We start from the raw sequence: 25059 nt of genomic DNA, 5'->3' as shown, positions 1-25059 counted from the left end.
ATCAGTGTTTCTTGCTTTGGGTCAATCATTGTTGAACTACTGCATCACCTCATGGGGCGGAAGTGCAAAATCACACCTAATTGAAGTAGAGAGAGCTCAAAGAGCAATTCTCAAAGTATCAGCTGGTCTTCCCTTTAGATTCCCTACAACGGATCTATCCCGGGATCTACTGTCAGTGCGCCAACTATTTATTCTAGCCACCGTACTTAAAAAACATTCAGAACTTACATATAATCCAGATAACCTAGTTGGCAAACGAAGGAAAGGTGCCGTCTGTGTCAATAAGTCTTGCCCAAAGATTTTATTGCTATCTTGGCAGTCGATCATATAATAAAATCAATAACATCACAACAATATATCACAGCTGTAAGCGAGCAGTGGTAAAGTGGCTTAAGTCCCTGGTCTATGACAAGACTGAAAATCTCTTGCATCCCACGTTATAATTAAAGTATTGCTCATACAATTACCCACCCAAATACAAATACCTACAACACACGCAAGCACACTAGCCCAACTTCTCTTTTACCGAACTACACATACAAATTTATTTACTTTGATATTTTCTCTTATGAACTTGTATTTCTATTCACATTCTTAAAAAAAAATTGTATTAGGAAATGAAACTATTTTTCCGGATTTAAATCGCGTATATTTGTTTTTTTGAACAAACCGACGTTTCGGGCCCTTTACAGGTCCCATAGTCACGGTTGACTGAGATGGTACAGTCTTCAACCAGTTATGTCTAATATTGATGCAAACCACCCTATTTTTTCACTATAGTTACAATAATCATTAATTAAATACCTTATTTTTAATTTTACAAAGAAAACATTCCAATTTACGCTACATTAAGTTTTACAAATTATTTTATTGAATGAATTTTTATTAAGTTCAATTTATTATTAATTATTAATAGAAATTAGAATAAACTAAAACATATTAATTAGTACTGCAGTCTTATGTCTGTTTGGGATTTTTCATTAGAGGAAATACTGGATCCCAAACTGGTGGTACGGAGAAACCATCTTCCCTGTTGAAATTAGGATGTTTTTTAATTTTCATGGCCTCTCGCAGCATCCTGGGTAGATAACGGACCTGGGGTTTGTCAAACTTCATTGAATGTGTAGGTTTATCCATGACATGCTCGCAGACTGCAGACTTGTTTTAAAACTTGTTTTTGAAAATTGTAGTAATTTTATTTTATTTAATATTACAAATTTAAAGTAATAAATTAATCACAATGCATTTTTTTTTACTATTGATTTACTGTACCTAATCTATGTAAAACTGATTTTAACATAAATGTAAGGCATTTTTTATGCCTATATCAGGCACCAGCCTCTCGCAAATAAGGTTTAATGTAGAAACTCATTAGACAGAAACTCAATAACAACAATTTTCATGACAGAATCAATAAATTATTATTATTATATCTAACTCTACACTCTCACTTGTACATGGTGCGGGGGTAACCCTGGTGCCTACTACCTAATGGTATTTGTCCGGTGCCAAACAAATATAACGAAATTCTATTCCAAGTGAAAATATTAATTGTATCAGCACGTATTTTGATTCTGACTTTTTTATCACTTCATTAAATAGACAAAAAAGTTACGTATGAGATAAAAGTAATATAATTTTAGCAGAGTTTCTTGTATAAGAAATCTTCCAAGGAAGTACTGCCACAGTACCTATTTCTGCAGCCAAGCAGTTATGCATTACTGAGTTCCGTTTTTCAAAAGGTGCTGATGAAATTACAGATGAGAAAAATTTTATTTGCCGCCATTTCGCCAGTCGTAACATGCGGTTCCTGATGCGTTAGCATCTAATAGTCTATGGGTTCCTGAAAACATCACAGAGAGCTTATAATATGTGTGTAGATAAAGCAGTGTATGTAACTGTCATCAAGTATATAACCAGAAATAGAGACGAAATAAGGGCCATATATTCCTGGTAATACATTAGCGATACAGCTCTTATAAATATCAACTCCCGTTTGCACTGAAATATAGACAGGCCAACTACTGACGTGTACATCTCCGTACATTCCAAAAAATATTCTGTATTTATTGTAATAAAGATAGAAGCAGCTCTATTGCTGCAGCTACACTCCTTAATATTCACAATTTCATTTTATTGAATCATATAATTACGTAAATTTTAACAGAATGGAGAAGTAGAAGACAATGCGTCAGACGAGATAACCGCGGCTTAATAAAATTAATGTTGCATTAAAATTCAAGAGACCGCAGGCCAAGGCGCATTAAATCGATTTATTGAAGCGGTTGGAAGCGAGAAACGCAGGGCCAAGTTGGGGTCGCACACGGGTCGGATTTATTGCCAAGGCAAAATGTGGAACATGTGGTCGGAAAGACACAACGAAAGACGGTCGTGTGTGACATCATGTGGTTTGGAAAATTTAACTTTAAAAGGCAACAGTGATTCCATTACATCGTATGGATTAAATATGGGTCCCTATTTTCTTAACACAAACTATTTAAAATTAAATTTAGTAGTACAAATTCGATACATCGAACATGAGAGTCATTATAAATTCATGTTTTAGTTATATTACTTACTAATGAATTTGGACTTTATGGGATAGAAGATAGCTGTGGTCTCGAATTCAGCCTCACACCTCTGAGTTTCTCGGAATTTATGTGCGATATTTGAAATTTGCCATGAAGGAAAACCTTGTGATGAAACCTGCACGTCGAAGAAGGTGGAAACCCTAGGAGTAGGTGTGAAGTGCCCAACCCGAGTTGGGTTAGCGTGGTGGAGTGTAGCCTAAACCATCGCCTGAGAGAAGACCAGACAGCAAGGGGATGGTAAACGGACTCTTATGATAATTAAATTCTTAAAATTTTCTAGTACAAATTCGATTCCACGAAGATGCGATTCGTTTAAAAATTCTAGTTGTTGTTATTTCTTATTAATACATTTAAACTCTACGGGACTCAAAATTTGAACAAAACAACAGAAACGTCACTCAATGTTTTTAAAATAAACTGCGTAGTAAAACGTTTTCAAGCAATTTTCATTTTATTAATTTGATGATGAATTCGTGTGAAATTTCGGACGTTGGAAATACATTTGCTTTGGTCCCAATTAAACAAGCAACGCCAATCGCCTTTGACGTATAGACGTTTGAAGATTCACTTTACTTTGCCTCGTCGCGTTATGCCAAAATCGAACACGGCGGTTAGAGCTGAAGCTAGTTAACAAGCTACATCGAAAACCAAAAGGCATCAATCGTCTCAAACTTATATTGTTTTATATTGTTTTCATCCATCTTTAACCGCTCACGCAATACATGCAGCCGTAGACGCATACCACACCTAGAGGTGCCGGTGATGATTTTATACCGATTTATCGGATATCGAAGTTATAACAGGTAAAAGAACTAATATTAATTGCCATTTCGGTAACTGTTCTAGCAAACCATAAAGTTTTTAATACCTGGGTCTGTCATTTAAAAAAAATAAACAACTTCAAAAATACGTCACGACAATCGTGTGTGTTTTTGTTTGGGCTGGTGATTTCGGTGTTTATTTATTGAAAACATACCGTAAGTAGCGTTTTTTAAGTTTGCCCTAAATATAAATGTTTATAAACTATACTTTAAGGAGTAATTTCATGATAAACGTTAGAACCACTCAAACGGAATATTATCATATTTATCCAAGTACACCAAAAATTTAATTAGTGCTTTTTAAGTGCAGGATTTGCGTTGTATTACTGCATTTTATTTGAGATGTTTTTGTTGGTAGTACGGAGGGTATTTATTTAGCAATGCAGAATAATAATTTTTATTTATAAAAACTTGTATTTAAACTGAATGCTTTTCTAATTTGCGAAACAAAATAGCCGCCATTTTGCGGTAGGAGGAGCGCATCGCGTGAGCGGATATCATTGTGATTTATGAATCACAATGCTCATTTTTTAAAGAGAGTTAACTACGCAGACATAATAATTATGAGAACGTGCAAATACAAAAAATATTACTTCGAACCAGTATCTATTTGCCAGACCAGGGGTTAACAGCTGTCCCAAATGAGCTACGGAACGGATCAGCAGACCTCACAAATTTCTGTGTGTGCACAAAATAATTTCATAGGTTTCTCACAGAAGTCGCTACGGCATAAAATCTGTTTAAGGCAGTCACCAGAGTAGAAGCGAGAAAGACTGTTTTGCTAAATCAAATGGTGTTGGTATTTACTATTAAATAACGGAGGTATAAAAAAATATACGATACACCTAAGGATATTGTCTAACGAATGTGCTAATGTGTCAAACGACAGTATGTACTTCATCGGATCAAATAAAATGTAAACAGGCTAAAATAAAAATCTAAAAAGAATTATTTAAGAATAATATATCTAACTTTATACATAATTTTTATATGGAGATACTTCTCTTTAAGTACTAGAGAGAAATTGCTAAAGTTTGGTTTTCATCTGAAGCCCTATTTATTTAAGTTATTAAATTTACATTTATCCAAAAATTTGTAAAATGCCAATCGGCTTAACAATACGCCGCGACACCCGCTGCCCCGTCAGTCACCATCGGGTGTTTGTCGAAGTCGTATCTGAAGAGTATGAAAATGCATATTGATAACTTTATTGAGGAAATTCTACAGTCAATATTAAAAATACGCGATATTGTACCGCCGTTGAGAATCAAACTTAGGTACATAGAAGGCACGTAGTTTCCCAATTCTGCTATCACCAACGATAAGTTTTGTTTACGTGAAATCAATAAACTTAATATTCCGTTCAGTATACATAAATCTAAAGATAGCCCATCTAGCCTTCTGTCCCTTTTTAATTACCTATACAAATGAAGGAAAAGCCAGCCTGATTCTGATCAAGGTATGCCTTTAATGTATTCATATTATAATAACCTACTACAGGATTACTAAGCCCTTTAAATCTTCTTAGATTTCAAAATAGAACCACAGTATTGTTGTTGTAAGATGGAAATAAAATAAGCATAGTAACGCCATACATACGTCGCAGCGCAGCTTTTATGTGTGCACGTCTGTGACGCGCCGTGTATGGACGCACACATTCACATAATCTCGTGGTGCACTCGCATTGCGTAGCGGGAGTCGTATCACGCGCTTTTAAATATAAGACAGACGCGGTCGCTTGGTCTTTAAAAATTACATAAAATTGTAGTCGTATTTATGGTTGTGTTTGTGGTAACGATCTAGAATAAGTCGCCTAAGGCGAGGAACATTGTTACAGGACACTGCGTTCTTGTAGGGGATTAGCTAGACATTCTCCGGACCCTCCAGCCGCATAGGTTTCGGGAAGGGAGCATACCTACAGTTCCGCCACCAAAGTGGAGATTTGATAGGGGACTTTAGAGTCAATGGCTTAGCAATGGTAATCATTAGTTGTGCGATGCACAATGGCAAATGACCGTTCCTACAGCTCCGCCATCTATCTAGGCACTAGCCTCTTGAAAACCTGTCTGTGACAACCCTGTACACTGGCTGATCCGGGGTCAGGACCTGAGCTTAGAGGTTTCCTGTGCTTGAACAGGTTGTAGTGCCCTTCCGTCATAACCAAGAGGTTGATAGGGAGGGTCACTATAATCAAAACACATGTCGAAGATGCGAGAGCTGTTGTGTTTATGGTAGTTTGATCAAGAGAGCCTCAAATTCATAATTGTTCAGCATTTAATTTCTAGTTCATAATCATAGTCCATAATCAAGATACTAATCCGCGAAGCTGGTATGAATATCAATACGTATATTCCTCTGCATTAAACAAAGGTTATTTCAATATAGCACGAGAATATTGTGATGAACAACTTAATTTCTTCGAATTATGTTTACAACCTGTAGGTACACTAAAATAATAATGTAACAACCCTACACTCCGAGCAAAGTGTAGGCATTTATGTGCTGTACAAGCGAGAGTTGCCCTACGTGCTCTCATTATACTATTAGAGAACGCTATAATGTTACCCAGAAGAAATATTTATATACAGCAATTACACAGCAAGCATTGCCATTTGTGTATTAATATTGAAGTACGCCCGGCCGTAGATATTTAAATGCTTGACAACATAAAAACGTTCATTCAAATAAATACGGGTGCCGCTTGACCCAAACCGTTACTCGGGTCGTACGCAATATCTTTATTTTTTGATCATTCAATTTGTGGTAATCAAAACGTTTTGACGGTTGTCGTTTGCTGTTGTATTGCTTCGAAAATAAACAATTGAAATATCGTTTCAAATCGTTTACTTATCTTTAAAAAGCATTTTACATAATCAGTCAGATTTTTTTTTAAATATGGCTTACGTCGGCTTAGGGGCTGTCAAAAAGTAATGTCTCTATCGCTCAACTTTTATTTCTTTAAAAGCTAAAGCTTATTTATATACTCATATAATATTGAGTTTGACTCGTGTATCGGATGGTTCTGCTAAATACCAACTGGGGATTCAGTTGAAAAGCATGCCAAGAGGGTTATAGGTGATTCGGAATTAGTAGAAGTGAAGCTGCAGAGCCTAGAACACCTCCGTAAAGTGGTCTGCTTATCGGTATCCTACAGGATATATCACGGAGAGTGTGAGACGGAATTGCACAATTGGATTCCGTCTTCCCCTTTCCATTAGCGGGGGACCAGACGTAGGCTGGGGTTACACCCCTACGTTGTGAATATTCCAAGGATTCGCACAAAGCGTTTCAGTTCTCCAGTTATATAGTGGAATAACTTGGATATTTCCAAGGCGATATTGAATAGGCATTGCTTAAGTGTGCTTGCTCCATCGTCGACTTCAACAAAGTCAAATGTTATCATGTTTGTTAATTCAAAAAAATTAATGGCTTTGAAGCTAAAACAAAGAATCATTGAGTTTCTGACAAAAAACTTCTGGTTGTGCACCTGAGAAAAACCATATTGAATTATGGGAATGCTGTGAATGGACATAGTTCAGTAGCTTTGAAAGAAATAAATGTTAAAACTATGGAGGCACTGCTTTTCGACTGCCGCTCGTATACTAACTTCATCTTACATAAAAAACTTACCAACGACGTCCAGTCTTGAAGTAGCTACGAAGTGTGGGTAGGTGGGGGCGTTCTGTATTACCTCGCAGGTATAGTTGCCGCTGAGGGAGGGGCCTACCCTCACCAGGACTACGTGTGTTTCATTGGAACTTATCCTCTGAAACAAAAAAAACGCTTTCAGCATGGTACCGCAACACGACCCTACAGTATCGTTCTACAGTGCCACGTGACGCTGTCGCGTGCCATTAAGGTCCGAAATCAAATTGAATACAGCATTTGAAACAGGAAACTTAACTTGTTGACATTAATTAAGCTGTTGTTTTTCTTACCAGGTTAAACTAATTGTTCTTCGTTTTGGGTTGGAATATAAACGTTTTTAAAGCGAAAATATCAAATAACATTAAAAGATCATTACATTAAATGAAAAAATCAGATTCGATTCAGTGAACTTGACTCCGCATTTTAATTAGTGGTTGTCCGATAAATTTGAATAGCAGCGAAGGGCTATGGTTAAATTTTATCTGTTTTGTGAATTAGGATCTTAAATAAGCACAGTAATGATTTATTTATTTGTGGGATTGAACAACAAACTGACTATTACAACAAATTTTAAAAATTAACTGTATTAAATTGCCTATCACGAGGTTTTAAACTGAAGTGAAACAAAAATCACACACTCACACTCACAGCTTCTGCGTATATGGATAACAAAAATCCGTGGTAGTGACCCCTTTAGCTCTTACAGGTAGTCTCGATCTATGATGTTTGAAATAAATATTCTAAAACGATAATTAATGTGTGCAAATGTATATTTACAAACAGCAACTCCTAGCGCTTCTTGCTCATTCTTATCAGGGGAATCTGCCTTATGATTTTAATAGTATATGTTAATATATATATATATATATATATTACCATTTCAAGTGTAATTTGGTTACCTATGATAATTTGATTATGTGAGTTGAGTTTTAAATTGAGATAGCGAAAATAAGCGTAATAAAAAACAAACGTTTCAATTTGAAATTTATTTTGCTTAGGTTTTTTTTTTGGTAGGTATATTTACTCAGTGCGTGTGCTTAACTTAGCATATTTTTCATATTAATCTCAAACTTCGATACCTCCAATTAACACTACGTCATCGTAATTTATGGTCATTTTCTGTTTTTATTTTATTTTTTGTTTTTTTGTTTAGTTTTTTCACAAAATTCAGGGAGCATAATACTCGTATTAGCAAATATATAAGGCTATTTACATTAAGAAACAGAAAATGACCAAAAATCAAATGGGCGTAGTGCTCTTTGGAGCTATCGATTTATTCATTAATATTACAGCGCTAGTAGGAAACGAGGATTTAAAGGATCTTCTGTTCAGATTATTGAGATTTTCCTTGACTGTGAGGGTAAATTGAAACTCACTGACCCGACCTTCACCTTATTCGTAGAGACAAATAAAATCACAGGGAATTTTAGTCAATTATATTGGTATCGCTAAATTTGGTTTGGCGTTTTTCAAGAAAAAGTTTTCAAACATCAAAAATTTTTTTATATGCATTTTTGACTGTAGTATATTTTATAATGATTATCACATTTTTTTATGATACTAACAAGTACTTGGTGAGGGGACTGTCCATAACAATTGCAGTTCTACTCACAATTTATTAAATAGGTAAGGTAGGTGGTAGGTAGGTGGTAGGTAGGTGGTAAGTGCCACCTTACCTATTTCTGCCCTGTTGCCCTGACCCTGAACGAAAGCCTTAAAATCTGTATTTCATAACTCTGAATTATATTATTATTCTTAAACAACTTCTTCTTCGTTCTTTCTGGCAATCTGTCAACTTAGGCGGGGTTTATGCGCATAAATATTATCAAGAGACCACCCAGAGACTCTAGTGGTAGGTACTAGAAAAGAGTACCTAAATCAAGCCCAGAAGTTTCTTTCCCGGCACTAATTCACACCAGTTAACCAATACGAAGGATTATCCTGGAATACTTCCAGATTTCGGGGACCCTCGTAAAATATTATACGACCCCAAGACGTGAGCATAACTTTTTACAGACTTCTGCTCAATGATGATTCATATTTGTGCCCGTTCAAACTTTTATTCTTTGGTCAAATTTTATTTTGCTTTTGTGGCAACTTTGACAGATTTATAAGAACCTAATAAAAAATATTACATTGTTGTTGCGGATATTGGCCTATAAAATTAATATTGGTTCCTTTTTCCTTAGTATTACTATACTAGGGATGCCGCAAGTGCGGATCATCCGCATATTTTAAAGTATCTGCTTCCGCTTCCGACTTCCGAACCACACGATGCTTAATTTTTGCGGATACGGATGTTTTACAGGTCACGGTAAGATGGCCGTGAATAGGTCCTACTCAAAGCGCGTGCCGAGTAATAACACTAATTAGCCAATCAGGGACCATGAATTCGGCAACGTCTAGTGCAGGCAACAACCTGTTTCTTTTCTAAACAAAAAATATTGAGTTTACATCGACTAACGAACTTTTTTATTCAAGATAGCCCAGCTCTATTCACATAAAGGACGGCTCACGAGATCTTTAAACACTTTAAGTATCAATAAAATGTCATACGTAATATTTATAGGTGTATTACCCATCCACATTTATTCTAAACTAAAAAAAAATCTGATCCGCGTCTGCAGCTGTTGTCATACATCTGCGGCATCCTTGTTCTATATCATTGAACTAAGTTAACCTGTTAAAGTTTTGTCGATCATTATCTTCATTATACAAAAATGATGATGACCTATATGATGATACTATCGTTAAGGTTGTGTTACTCTGTTTAAACTTTGTTTGGATTGGATATTGTTCATTAAGGTTACTTCGGTAAACTGAAATCGATTTGCCCGATCTTACAACCAGAACACAGAAGAGTAGCTGTTTTAAATACCTTCTTAAGATCTGTGGTTCCCAAAATATGTGCAACGGATTTTTGTGTCTCAGAAAACAGTGTAGCATCTGTATTGTTTATGTTATAATTCTAAGTTGTTTTTTTTTTCAATTATGAATAGATTTACGCTATATTTCTAAGGGTCAACTCACACTGGCGCAGAGGCGAAGCGTCGCGACGCGTCAAGTTTTTCGCCTATAGCATATTCATCTATATTTTCCAATTATTAAGGTACAAATTTGTGTTTTGGAAATATGGACACGACACGCGTCATTTGGGCGCCGTGAGGCGTCAGGCGCCGACCACACTGTGGCATTTCGGAATGCACAATGTCTGGACTGCTGACGAGAACATTAATGTGAAGCTGCCCAGCGGTGAGAAGCACCGCCTGACTACGCCTGAGCAGCTGGGTGAGTTCACCGCTGCGCACGCCCCTATATTGACCCTGACTTCGGTTCTATCCCGTGCGCCTGCTACGCCAACGCCGGCAGTCCCGCCGAAGGGTACCGCAAAGAAGGTGGGGGAGCGACGTGTTGGGCGTGCAATTTAATATAATATATTTCATATATGTTGTATCTTTGTGCAATTTGTATTGTGCCTGTGATTTTCATTTAACTCCGAAGCGCAACCGAACGGTGCCCATTCACTCATTCCCTTGATTTTCTATATATATCTTGTGTTGTCATTCATGCTTAAACCAGTAACTGCTGTCCACTGTTAGTCTATTCAGTTATAACCACTAACCATTAAGTTAATTAGAGGTAGGTTTGTTTTAAATTTCAACAACTTATTAGCGTAGGATTGTGGTCGGTATTTTTTTACAAATGGTGCCGTTTTGGTTGCGTTCAGAAATTTGTTTTTTTTTTCTATTTGTTTTACGGTGGCGGGGAGACTTAAATGCAATATTGTATTTTTATTTTATGTTTTGTATTACTTAGTTCACGGTCATCTGATGGGTTACACAGAACCAACTCTTCTAAAATTTTGTTCTTGTATGTATGATATTTATTTATTTATTATTATATTTACGGTACGTTAACCCAATACATAATGTCAGATGACGACTCTTTTCACTCAGCTTGCAATTCGACTTCGTCCTTTCTTTCTCTTGATAACGCCGAACCTGACTGAATCTGACTCTTGGCGATACATTAACTCGCGAATTCCAAAATTTCACGAACCATCTGAACGTTTGCCATATCAACGCTCAAGGCATCCCTAGCCACTATAACGACCTACTCGATACTGTCTCTTCTTCTAATATTCACGCTATTCTTATTTCAGAATCCTGGCTTAAACTGAACCTTGTTTCTACTTCTTTTAGTCTTCCTGGTTTTGTATTCCTCCGGAATGACAGTACGGGTAAAGGGGGCGGAGGCGTTGCTATTTACCTCCGTAATGACATCCCGTTCAAAATACTTTCTTCTTCTCCCTCTATATACTCCAGTTCTTTAGAACACTTACTCGTTGCGATCATGGTTAAAGGTGTAAACGTTGCTCTGGCTGTTGTATATTGTCCTTGTTCTATAGATTTCTTTTCATCCTTTGAATCATTACTTTCACCCCTTAGCGCTGATTATACACATCAGATAATCATGGGTGACTCTAATACCGACCTTTTGAGAGATGGCATGAGGGCTCGTTCATTGAAAACAGTGATTGAATCTGCAGCTTTAACCGTTCTACCTATTACGCCTACTCATCACAATGTAGATACGACGGACACCTGGCTAGATCTTATACTAACCTCCTCTATCGATCACGTAGGTGGGTCTGGGCAGTTTTCGGCTCCAGGTTTTTCACGACATGCTCTCATTTACGTAAATTACAAAATTAAACCACATAAGGCACAGCCTGTCATAGGTCAATTACGTAGCTTCACGAAACTTGACATAGAAATGTTGAAAGAGGACGCGCGGGCTATTGATTGGGGGCCTACTTTGTCAGCATTGACAGCCGATGAGGCGGTGTCTTCTCTAAATTTAGCAGTCCTAAAACTATTTGACACTCATGCTCCAATTCGAACAGTCAAACTAAAGCGTCCTCCCGCGCCGTGGATAACTCGAGCAGTCCGTATTGCTATGACAAGGCGAAAATGCTTTTAGGAAATACAAGCGTAACCGATATGACGAAAATTGGCTCGTTTTTAAGGCTGCAAGAAATAGGTGTAATCAGATGGTAAGAGCACCCAAACGTAAACATATTTATGAAAATATTCTTCATGCATCACCTGTTAATACATGGGTATTCTTATGTTACTGAATAAACAATTTTATTATTTATTATATTTATTTATTCTTAAAATCCATTGGTATCATCCAGTGTATGTAAGCTGCAAAGTTCGTATAGCGTATCTTCTTCTTTCACCTTAAACGATCTGAATACACACTTTGCTAAAACTGCCGCTTTAGACACCAACACGAAACGACAAAGCATTTCGCTTATTAGAGCCCTGCCCAAAAATTTGAACACCTTTTTTATTTTCACCACAGTAACTGAAGATGGAAACAGGAATGTTATTTTGACAATCAAATCCAATGCTGTTGGACATGATGACATAAGTAAAGTTATGGTTATAAGTATTTTAGAATATATTCTCCCTATCATCGCGCACGTAGTTAATTTCTCGATTGAGTCTGGAGTTTTTCCATCTTTGTGGCGAAATGCCCATGTAATGCCTCTTCCTAAAGTTACCAACCCCAGTTTATTCAAGCATTACCGTCCCATCTCAATTCTTCCTTTTCTTTCTAAAGTCTTAGAAACTGTCATTCATAAACAATTGTCTGCTTATGTATACAATTTCCTGTCCCCGTTTCAATCAGGTTTTCGACCAGGTCACAGTACATGTACTGCTTTGCTAAAGGTTGTTGAAGATGTAAGGCGGGGCATGGACTGTACCTTAGTTACTGTGCTGGTCCTGATTGATTTCTACAATGCCTTCAACGCCGTAGATCAAGACCTTCTTCTTGCCGCCTTAGATCACTTAAGCATCTCATCAATAGCTGCTGTATAGTTTTCCTCTTATCTCCGCGGTTGCCAACAAGCTACTCGTATTGACCGTTCTTTCTCTAGCTGGTGTGAACTGACTTCAGGGGTACCTCAGGGCGGAATTCTCTCTCCTCTCTTGTTTTCCATTTTCATTAATCTGATTACGTCTAGCATCAACTGTTCTTACTACCTATATGCTGACGATTTGCAGCTTTACACCAAGGTTAGTATCGGTAGCATCTGCGTCGCAATTGCTTTAATTAATGACGACCTTGATCGAATCTCAGTTTGGTCCCAAGGGTTTAACATCAATGTTAACCCTTCCAAATGTCAAGCAATCATCCTTGGAAGCCCACACCTTATTTCGTCTTTTGACATGATGCGCACGCCCCCGATATTGTTTGAGAACATTGTAATTCCTCTATCAAATCAAGTAAAAAATCTGGGGCTAATTAATAAATAAAAATAAATAAATTAATTAATATCTGATGACAAACACACTAAGAGCTCTGTATCGGTTTAAGCACTTTATTTCCGTTAAGACTAAACTCTCCTTGTTCAGGCTCTGATATTGCCTGTAATCGATTATGCTTATGTGTGTTACAGTAATATCTTTCAAGTTTCTTTGAACAAGTTAGATCGTATCGAGTAACTTAGGTTGAGTCAACCGTGACCATGGGACCTATAAAGGGCCCGAAACGTCGGTTTGTTTGAAAAAACAAATATACGCGATTTCAATCCGGAAAAATAGTTTCATTTCCTAAGTTTAATCGTCTTCGTAACAATTGCATTAGATTCATTTTTGGTCTGCGAAAATATGACCACATCTCTACTTTTCGATGTCAACTAAATTGGCTTCCCATCCGTGAACGCAGATCCTTAAGAATTTTAACCATCCTTTTCTCTACTTTGTTCGATCCGGCTGCGTCTGATTACCTTAGATGCTCATTTCAATGTGAAACCCCTCGGCCGGGTTGCGAAATTCGATCTTGCTGTAGCTTCAAGCTCTCTATTCTTTCTCATCGTACTGATTTTGTATCTAATTATTTTGCCCTTCATGCAATCCGTCTTTGGAACGTGCTCCCGCTAAAAAGAGACAAGCTCAGACTACGTTATCTTTCAAGCGCATGATGCGCAATTATCTTTTTGATAATTTTCCAAATCAAGACTCTGCATAATATTGCTGTGGGTACTTATATATTATTAATTACTATTATGTTTACTATATATTATATATATATATTGGGTATATTTGTTATATATATGTATTGTTTATTATATAAGTATATTATTTATGCTGTATTATGTTTATTTTACACTGAAAATATTAACCTTAAAATTTAGGCTTATGATTTTTTTTTCTGTTTTAAGTGTAGCACCTTGATGTTTATTTGTTGAGATGTTGATGTCTTGAGATGTTTTTTTTCTGTTTGGCCCAATGGTTGACTGGTAGAGAATGCCTTATGGCATTAAGTTCGCCATTTGTACATTAATGTATTGTGCAAAAGATTAAATAAATAAATAAATAAGTCGGTTAAAAACTTACATCAACTTTAACCCCTGTCACGGGTAGCAGCCTAGTTGTGGGTGATTCCAGTGGGGAATATCTGTAGAACTCCTGTGCTCCCTTGTACCACTTGACGGAGTATATACCGTAGTCGTGGAGTTGGTACATGCAGGCCATTGTGACGTTCTTGCCGCGCTGCACGACTCGAGGTGTGATCCGGAGTTCAATGGTCCTTAGACCACCAGCTCCTGTTAACAAAGATAAAGATCTATTTAATCTAATCATTGATTTTTTATTACCACTCTTCGTCTTACTTCTTCTCATTGCGTCGACCTTAAGGCTCAACTCATACTGGCGCAGACTCGAAGCGTCGCGTCGCCTCCTGTTTTTGAACTACAACGATTAGCATTAGTACTCCCGAATCACAGTTTTGTTTGCATAACACAAATTTGTACCTCAGTATGGGAAAATAGAGATGAATATACTATAGGCGAAAAACATGACGCGTCGCGACGCTTCGACTCTGCGCCTTTTTTTTGATGGCATACCTACTTTTCTAATCTTGAAGGAAAAAATATGTATTTCGAATTAAAAAGTACTTTAATATAATAGTTACAAACCAAGTAAAAAATTGTTAATGTGAAATGTCAATCTCAAATGAAAGACGTATGAGTATGTCAGTTTTAGGTACGAACATTACGCGTACGAACGTGCTCTGCCGGGCATTGTGACCAGCGCGGCCTAAACGTTATAATTATTGCGTTTAGACCTCGCCGGGTTGAAATGTCCGGCACTAAAAATAATCCACAAATAGAGCCAAATAATGAAACATCGCGAAAAATATACATTATGCAAATGAGACCAAAAACAGTCTAAGTATAACAGTATAAGTCAATATATTTCTTTTTACGTTTTTGAAAATTCTAGCCGGCGACAAACCTGTTAATGATGACAAAAGCGCAGGCACAAGTGATATGAAACACAAATTCTTGAAAATCCATGCATGCAAATTCAATTAGAATTAGTTTAAGAATACCTTTTCTGCCACATCTTTTGTTTCTTTTAGCGAAGTTAACTACGAATCCAACAATTTTCATTCAACATTATTTAATTTTGTGGACTTTACTAATTCTGTGTCATATTGTTTTGTATTAGCAAGAACTATAATAAGGTTAGTACAGAGATATGTTTCACCAACCTTTAAAACAATTTATAGCGTCTGTAAGGTGTCATAGCTAGGTTCAATATGCATTCAATTTTCTTATTTTGTATAATTTGTGAATGTGTTTTTAAATTTTTCGAAGTTTTAATTTTTATTATTTAATTGGATATTTAACTAAATCTATTTTATGTCAATATTGTGCACAATTATCTAGCATTTCATGGTTTGTGAACAGTTATTCCGTTTTAAATGAACAAATATTATTATTGCCAATGTTTGAAAGATGATTTTATTTAGCGAAACCCGCTGTTTAGCTTCAAAACCATTTAATTTTCGAATTGCGAATGTCCTTCGTAATTATCTGTAAAACGTTTTGGGTTGTCGTAAATAACATAGCAGCCAAAAAGGCAAACAAAGCCATTGAGCTATTGTTCACAGATATTCTCCTTCTCCTTTACAGTTGGAAAAATTTGAATAGACTCTATAGCTTCAAGGAAAATAATTAGAGTAACACGCCATTTAAAAATAAATGTAAAAATATTAGACAACATTACATACGTTACTTCGATATCAAAGTAGTTAAAGCACCTGTGTTATGGAAATCGGAAACAACGACAGTACCATATAAGCAGCAGTGGAACTGTAGAGCTCCTTGTGAAAGAGTTCGTCCAGGGAAGTACTGCCACCTTACTTATTTCTGCCGCAAAGCAATAAAGTGAGCATAATTGCGTTCCGGTTTCGAAGAATGAGAGTGTTGGTGAAATGACAGGCGCATGGGACTTCTTAACTTATGTCTCAGAGTGACGGGTGTAGTAGCAGCATCCCTAAGATATTTGCGATTTAAAACTCTAAGTGGCGCTGCAACTGTTATGGATAGGCGTATCGCTTACCGCCAGATGCACGAATTGTTCGTCTCGTCAAAGCGTTTGCGCACTATGTGCGATTCGTATCAGGGGGTCTATTCTCGATCTCCGTCCGAAACAATTACTGTCAAATAAGTAATATTCGACAAAGTTAAAAGACAAGTATCAAGTATGAAGCTTCATTCGCGTCACGCGTCTTTTCATTTGGTCAAGTATTGCTTATTTGGCAGTAATTGTTTCGGACGGATATCGAGAGAAGACCCCCAGTTCCGAATCCGAGAACTGACAGTCCGAAATGTCACAGGGATCATTTTATCTCTAAGTTGGTGTACAAGCGATATTCGTATTTTCTATGATTCAAATAGGATTAAGTGCACAAGCGACATCCGAAGTGGGTCCAAGTTTTCTAGATTTATATAGTCTCGTATTCGGAACGAATACCGGATATCATTAAAAAAAGCTACTTGTCATAAATTTTTTACAGCATACATATTTTGATTGGAAAGTATGAAATTTTGTTTTGCAAACACATACTTCATCTCTCGTTCAAAATCATGGGCTATTTCATATCTAACCGCTCACGCGATACATGCAGCCGTAGACGCATACCACACCTAGAGGTGCCGGTGATGATTTTATACCGATTTATCGGATATCGAAGTTATAACAGGTAAAAGAACTAATACTAATTGCTATTTCGGTAACTACTCTAGCAAACCATAAAGTTTTTAATGCCTGGGTCTGTCATTTAAAAAAAATAAACAACTTCAAAAATACGTCACGACAATCGTATGTGTTATTGTTTGGGCTGATGATTTCGGTGTTTATTTATTGAAAACATACCGTAAGTAGCGTTTCTTAAGTTTACCCTGAATATAAATGTTTATAAACTATACTTTAAGGAGTAATTTCATGGTGAACGTTAGAACCACTCAAACGGAATATTATCATATTTACCCAAGTACACCCAAAAATTTCATTAGTGCTTTTTAATTGCACGATTTGCTGTGTATTACTGCATTTTATTTGAGATGTTTTTGTTGTAGTACGGAGGGTATTTATTTAGCAATGCAGAATAATAATTTTTATTTATAAAAACTTGTATTTAAACTGAATCCTTTTCTAATTTGCGAAACCAAATAGCCGCTATTTTGCGGTAGGATGAGCGCATCGCGTGAGCGGCTAACATTATTACACAGTGTTCAGTAGTGAACCTGCGAAATTTCCTCGTGTGGCGATTGCATCCAGGCGTAATCAGGCGGAATCATTTTCCCTGTTCTTCGACCTACATACCATTGTCCAGTCCTTATAGGCAGCTACTAGCAAGCGCAGTTAATAGAAGTAATTTCCAATGTAATCTAAAACGCAAACAATCATCATTATCATCATGATCAGCCAACAACACCTCGCTGCTGGGTAAAGACCTCTTCTTTATTGCGCCTATATTTTCGATCTCGCGCTGTTCACACCCAGCGCGATACCGCAAATCTGACCATATCGTCAGACCATCGGGCTGGTCATTTCGCTCCACCACGCGCGTTGCATAGCGCTGGAGTTCCACGCCCCTTTCATTATTATACGAACGTACACGACGCCAGACAGGGGCGCACATATACAAGCCGCGCTGCTACGTTTGTATGGAGTTACCATACTTTTTTATTCTACTACGGCTTCGATAAGGAATCGACATTATATCTATTTATTCTTTCAGCAAACAAAAGCAATTCAAAGGGCATAATAGTTATTTCAGACAAATTTTGTGAAGATAAAATGAGTGAACAAATACATAACTCTTCCATCTTACACTTTAATGCATTACAATGAGATATTTTATCACGTATTTTTGTTATAAAATACACAAGGGAGTTTGGTTACAAAAACAATGAATACAGATAAGGTTTGTAACTACGGTGTCTGCGCTGAGGAAAACAAGTGGAGGATAGTAATCTTAAACCGTACGCTGAGGAAGAAAATCGTGTTTGGAGTTTGGGTAAAGCTTTGAAACACATACGATGTACTGGATGTTACAAAAGCATCGTGTAATAGTCTATGACTCTGAACAAGAGATGAAATAATGTGTTTGAAAAGCGAAATGTCTACTTTTCAAACTAAGTATGTCTGCTATACAAATGTATGAAAAGTTGCTTTTTCTTTTTTTAATAATAACAAGTGACGGAACGAACAAATTTTCAGTTGCAGTGCCACTCAGAGCTTTAAATCGCAAATATGTGTGATTTACTGCCATTTCGCCCGCCACCCTAAGAAATAAATTGACAAGTCCCATGTGCCTTATATTTTACAAAATTTCTTGTTTATAATAATAATAATAATAATAATAATAAAATTTTATTTCGGACTATTCATCCATAGGAGTTAGTAACAGTACACTTATAAACTAGGTTAGTATTACACAAAAACTATAAAAAGAACACTAAGTATATAAAAATTACAAAAATTACAAAAAACTATTCTTTTTAAATACATTAATATGCATTCGGGTCCAGTGCTCATGGAAAGAACTCTGGACCCTGCAAGCAATAATATTAAGGAGGCCGTTACTTCCGCCACGAATTCTGTCCATCAGGGAAGCCGCTCTTTTACGCATAATGGCTGTAAAACCATCAACGCGAGCGTTAGCGAACATTCCCGATGCGCTGCAGAAGCGCGGCAGCTGCAACATCCTCCTGAACATATTGTTATATAAGACACGTAGGGCGCTGAGAGCTTTTAGAGTGTAGTTAACCCATAGGCTGCATGTGTAAAATGACTGACAGAACGCTTTGAATAGAGTAATTTTAACGTCGTCAGTACACCTTGCAAACCTACGGGCCAACATGTTGCCCCTAGCTGCCAGCGCCCTACGCTCTCTTTCTATATCTAAATTGTCCCTTAAGGACTCCGAGACCCAATGCCCCAGGTACTTGAATTCGGTGACTCGTTTTAGAGGTATGCCACACAGTGTCAACTCGGGAACCGTGTTGTAGCATTTACTGCCAGCTTTAAACACTAGCACCTCACTTTTAGTCGTATTGTACCTAAGGCCATGGGCCTCAGCATATTTTTCACATACGCCAACCAACTTGCGAAGGGCGCTAATTGAAGGACTCAGCAACACCATGTCATCCGCGTAACTGATGTTATTAACAATAGTGCCATCAATTGAGCATCCGACTTTAGTGTTGCTGAGCTCCCCAATTAATCGATTCATGTACAGGTTGAACAGACTTGGCGAGGTTAACCCGCCTTGTCTCACCCCACACTCCAACCTGTACATGCCCGAAAACGAGCCTGCCCATCTCACATAATTGCTCTGATTACTGTACCAGTACTTAAATAGACCTATAAATTCGCTAGGAAGACTAGTCTCATCCTGGAGCTTTTTCCACAACCTGTCATACGATACAAGATCGAAAGCTTTGGACAGGTCGAGGAAACAAGCATATACTGGAGTCTTCCTGGAGGTATAATACTGGACAGTGTGCTTGAGGCAAAGGATAGCAGCTTCTGTCGATAAGCCAGGCCTAAACCCGAATTGGGCATCATGTAAACTTAAATGCTTCCTTAAGTGCTTGTCAAGCAGACTGTCCAGTACCTTTCCTATTACTGTAGCTAAAGATATAGGTCTATAGTTACTGAGGCTAGAGATATCTCCCGTCCCGTTCTTCACTATGGGCACTACTATTGTTTTCATTAAGTCCTGTGGTAAATATGAGTGACTAATGCATAATGTGAAAAACAAGGCAAGTACTCTAGGCAGGTGTATACTACCATATTTTAAATGATCCACACTGAGCGAGTCATGACCTGGAGACCTGCCGCGCGTCATGCTCTCAATGGCGGCAGCTACTTCTTTCGCCGAGAAGCGGACATGTTGCAACTGCTTATTAGCCTTTCCATGAAAAGACTGACTCGCTGCAGGCCCCAGAGGAGACTTTACCTCAAAATGAGTTCTAAACAACTCCGCTATTTGGACAGGCTCACACACTCCTTCTACACTAGCAGGTAGGCTCGACCTAGGACTTAATTTCTTAGTTTCTTTCCAGAATTCTGAAAAATTTTTACCTGTATGGTGAGATGCTAATATATCCATACGTACTTGCTCTTTATTCTGTTGACACCACTTCAGTTTTGCTTTGAATATATTTTTAGAATCACGCATTCTATTATAAATAGGCCCCTTCTTAGGTTTACCATAATTAACCCACTCTAAAAAATTAAGTCGAGCCTCTCTGTGATAGACGGCCACATGTTTGTTCCATCCGATTACTCTCTGTTTCTTATAAGTAACATTCTCATTTTTTTCTATACTGCACTGTATTGCAGCTTTTGTTAGAATGTCTATAACCAACGTGTACATTTTATCTAATATACTTTTATGCTGTAAATTATTACACATTTTATCACTACATTCATACAATTCAGAAGGTAAGTTAATATCCCTTAAATGATTAAAACAATAGTCAGTATATAATTCAATTTGTTTCTGATCCCTATCCCCCCACACAACTTTACTTTTTGAAATAAAATTATTAGCAACTTTAGGCCTAAGGATATTCAAATTGCATTTTAGTTGTAAAGGATAGTGATCAGACCAAGATACGTCATAATTCACACTCACGTTTAAAACTGAGCTTCGCACGGCTTCCGATACCACACAATGGTCAATCCAACTTCTAGTGCCATCACTGTCACTTTGAAATGTGTAAGTATCTGATGCTTCACCCAAAAACTCTAAGTCCACACACTTAAAATTTTGTTCCATGCAAAAATTACACAGTTCCTTCCCAAATCTTTTATGTATGTTCGCATTAAAATCCCCAAGTATAAATACAGAGTCAACACTGCTATCTTCCACTATAGCCTGAATTTCACCTAAACACTCCAAAAATTCTACTAAGTTATCTACAGAGCTAGCGTCATCAGTAGGCATGTACACCGTGAATAATAGGAAAGACCGATCCGCTATCTGCACTTTTATAGCCGCCACACGATCACTATTGCAGGAAATAACTATAACATTATTAAACACACTCCTGCGCCACAATATCGCCACCCCACCGTATGGACGCCCGAGCAAAATACCCTTCGAGGTATCCACAGCTGATTTCCCCGTGTATGCAAAATCGGGGTTGATTGTACTCAGGTAGGATATATTGTGAGGCAGCAACCAAGTCTCTTGAAGGCAAACAAAATCAGCTGATTGGCACAAAAGTCTCACACTGTCAATCGATCTGATGACCGATTTGCAATTATATGTATAAAAGGTAGTGCTATGTAATGATACATTATTATTATCCATAATTTTTAGTGTCGTTTTCATTTCTCTTCATTTCCTTCTGTTCGCCTTGCCTAATATAAATAAAACGTCGGAACGTAACCCCTTCGGGCCATAGATCTTCTTTTAAAAACAAAGATAGTTTAGGCTGTGGCACAAAAACTTTATATGCATTATAGTTTCTATCCTTCTTCATGTTAATTTTCTTTAAAGTTACCCTACATTGAGTCTTTTTATCTATATATTCAATAATATCTTCCTCTGTTGTTTGTTTATTGACATGGTTAATAAACAGCGGTATTTTTGTATCTGCCGCTTTAAAATTGCCGCTACACTCCGCTATGCCTTTATTAACTAAAAATTTATTAGTTTTTCTCTTCCTCTTCACTTCTATCCATTCACCCATTTCCTTTTCTTTAGTTCGTAAATCGCTCGAACTCTTAAATTCCGCCCTAGCGTTTAAATTAGACAACTCGTTAACTGGCATTGTATTCTCAGTGAGTTTTGTTCGTATATTAGACACGCAGACCGGTTTTTCGCTCGCCTTCGACAATAATTCGTTGGGACCTGGCCGCATAGGCGATTGTATAGGAGTGACCGAGATGCACGGAGGTGAAAGGTACGTTTCTGATAAAGGCGGATGACTGTCCGTAGACCCATTTATATTGGTTTGACTTTTGTTGATGTTGTGAGCATCAGCTGATTTTTCTACAATATGCGGTAGGCCTATAGGGCCGCTATTTAAACAGAAACTGTCCATTAATCCACCTCCTCTTTTTCTATTTATATTATCAATTTCAAAGTTGTTGATTATTGATGCCTGTTGGAGATTAGTTAATTCTTTTCTTAAATCTTTCAATTGCTCAATAGTCACATAAGACTGTTTGATAGTTTGGAGTTCCTTTTGAAAAAGTAAAATGTCCTTTAACAGTCTTGTTGCATCGATATGGTCGAATGTGACGGGCGGTAACTTATGCAAATCTTTCGCCACAAAAATAGGGACAACTTCAGGATCTAATTCCTTGAATATCGCTATCATATCCACAAGGTCACGTTTCGATTTTCCATCCTTTTTTCTCGTGATTTTACGTTTATCGGTAGAGATGGAGTCGAATAACAGGCATTTAGCCGCTTCGATGTCTTCATTAGTAAAAGATGAGATACAAATACGTACCAAATCCTCCTCGTTCATAACATCCAACTTATTTTGTATGAACGATAACAATTCACACACTACAATGTTGCAGTTTATACACTTAACTATTTTCGAAGCCATAGTTATAGACTCAAATGAGTCGCACTTGCACGTCCGGACGTTTTCGCGGCCACGAACTGACTGAAAATCCGAAATATCGGGAAAATAAAAAGAAGTCATACCGTGGTAAGAAACCTGATACTAGTGATAATCATTTAGTGAATAACCAGGAAAGTCTGAAAATCTATATAGCTTACAATGGCTAAAAAAATCTTATATACAATACATCCCCCGTAGTATGTCGCCTCGATAAAACTATTATATCCACATTTAGCTCTCAAATTCGAGTAATAAACCAGCATTTCAAAATTTTATCACAATAGCCAACATGACGAGCACCGTGACGTCACATTTTTATGTCATCGCGAGTGCCGCGACTAATGACTGCAAAAGATTAACAAAATAAAATTAAGGTGCGAAATATGGCTGCAAGGTCGCAGCTGATTTTAAAACATTTTGACAGTTCTACATAGTAATTTTATCAACGTAAAAATTGAGCGCGACTATCGAGATGAAAAGAAATAATAAAAACAAACAAATTGATATATTTTGTTTTCGTTATCTTATAACATTATACTGTATCTTTACTAAAATTGAGCATAACCCTGTAACTCCGAACTTACTATAAAATATTTCGTAGTGGGTGAAGATCTTGTATCAAAATTCTTTTAAAGAACTGAGTACCTATGGAAAAGTTTCGTAGATACAGTTTTATAAGTCGATAGAGCTCGAAAAATTATGTAGGATACCGTTAAAACCTAAAAATCGTAAAAAATGGAGTTGCAATGTTATGCTTTTCAGGTACGGATATGAATTAATGTTAATAGGTGAGGAGAACATTTTTAAAACAGTTCATTATATGAGAGTAATTAGAAATACGTAAATAATAAATAATTATAATGGAAAATATGTAAAAACAGAAACTACAAAAATCTTGTTCTTCAAAATGTATAACAATAGTTCATTACCAAATAAGCAATCTTAACTTTATAAACTATAATAAATATTGTCATGGGAAGGTTTATCATAAATATACTGCCTGCTACGGCCATGATACATAATGTGTATTTATGCAGCTTTTTCAATCCCCTTTAAAACTATTTGCTTGTTGTTGTTGTTATTTGTTGACTTGAACGGTGTTGTTTGCTAATCGACGATTTGACAGTTCGTAATGTTATTTATAAAGTGTAACTACAAGTTTCAAACTTACCTACAAAAATTTTAATTGTGGATTAATTTTTTTTGCAATTAATTTTTTTTATCGAGTTTTTAGGTTTTGCGATTGTTGCACATAGGAAATGAAAATGAAACGTTTCGAGCCCTTTATAGGTCCCATTGACCATGGGATCTGTGAAGGGCCCGAAACATTGGTTGGTTGTCTGAAAAAAACAAATATACGCGATGTAAATCCGGGAAAATAGTTTCGTTTCCTATAAATGATGTTTAGCTAAAGTTTGGCTGCACTTTCTTTTTGTTAAAAATTAATTGATTATTTTTTATAGTAGCAAAGATATTTATATTATTAAGATATTATTTATTTATTTGTAACAAAATAACTCCGCAACATATTTTGATTATTATCAATACAAACATCGAAAACAAAGAGAAAAATTCTGTGATCTGACCGAACTGTATATTATTAAAAGTAACAAACTAATGTAGTATTTTCACAAAAATATATAATGGAACATATACTGCGTTTCAATTTTGAAGGTTACGGGTGCTGGTGAAACTACAGGCACATGGGACTTTCGCCAGGGTGAGGGGCGCAGTGACACCTCTCATATCTTTGCGATTTAAAGCTCTGAGAGGCACTAAAAGTTATTTAGTCTGTCGTGTGTCGTTCATCACTGGGCATCATAAAAATATACAACATTATAATTTAAGATTTTAGATTTTATTCACTCTCACATAAGGAGGATAGTACATTGTAATTAAACATTGAACATGCCTTAATAAGGTTTAAAGTGAGAGACTGGAGTCCATACTAGGTAAGTAGACCTGTGTTACGGATCTCCTATGTGTGTGTGTGTGTGTGTGTGTGTGTGTGTGTGTGTGTGTGTGTGTGTGT

At 36.8% G+C, this 25059-nt stretch overlaps 1 protein-coding gene across 1 annotated transcript in view; it reads right to left on the bottom strand.

The window, feature by feature from the left end:
- The window catches only part of LOC113240442, a 230420-nt gene that overhangs the window by 42347 nt on the left and 163014 nt on the right, over positions 1-25059 (bottom strand). The window contains exons 2-3 of the mRNA XM_026477754.1: positions 14473-14681; positions 7043-7178 (exon numbers count right to left, since the gene is read on the bottom strand). Of these exons, the coding sequence (XP_026333539.1) occupies positions 7043-7178; positions 14473-14681 (345 nt within the window). The remainder of the gene's footprint in view (positions 1-7042; positions 7179-14472; positions 14682-25059) is intronic.

The sequence above is a fragment of the Hyposmocoma kahamanoa genome, unplaced genomic scaffold (assembly GCF_003589595.1).
Source record: "Hyposmocoma kahamanoa isolate Upper Pololo Valley unplaced genomic scaffold, ASM358959v1 138, whole genome shotgun sequence".
NCBI lineage: Eukaryota > Metazoa > Arthropoda > Insecta > Lepidoptera > Cosmopterigidae > Hyposmocoma > Hyposmocoma kahamanoa.
Note: the sequence above shows the minus strand (reverse complement) of the source record. Positions and strands in the feature narration are given on the sequence as shown.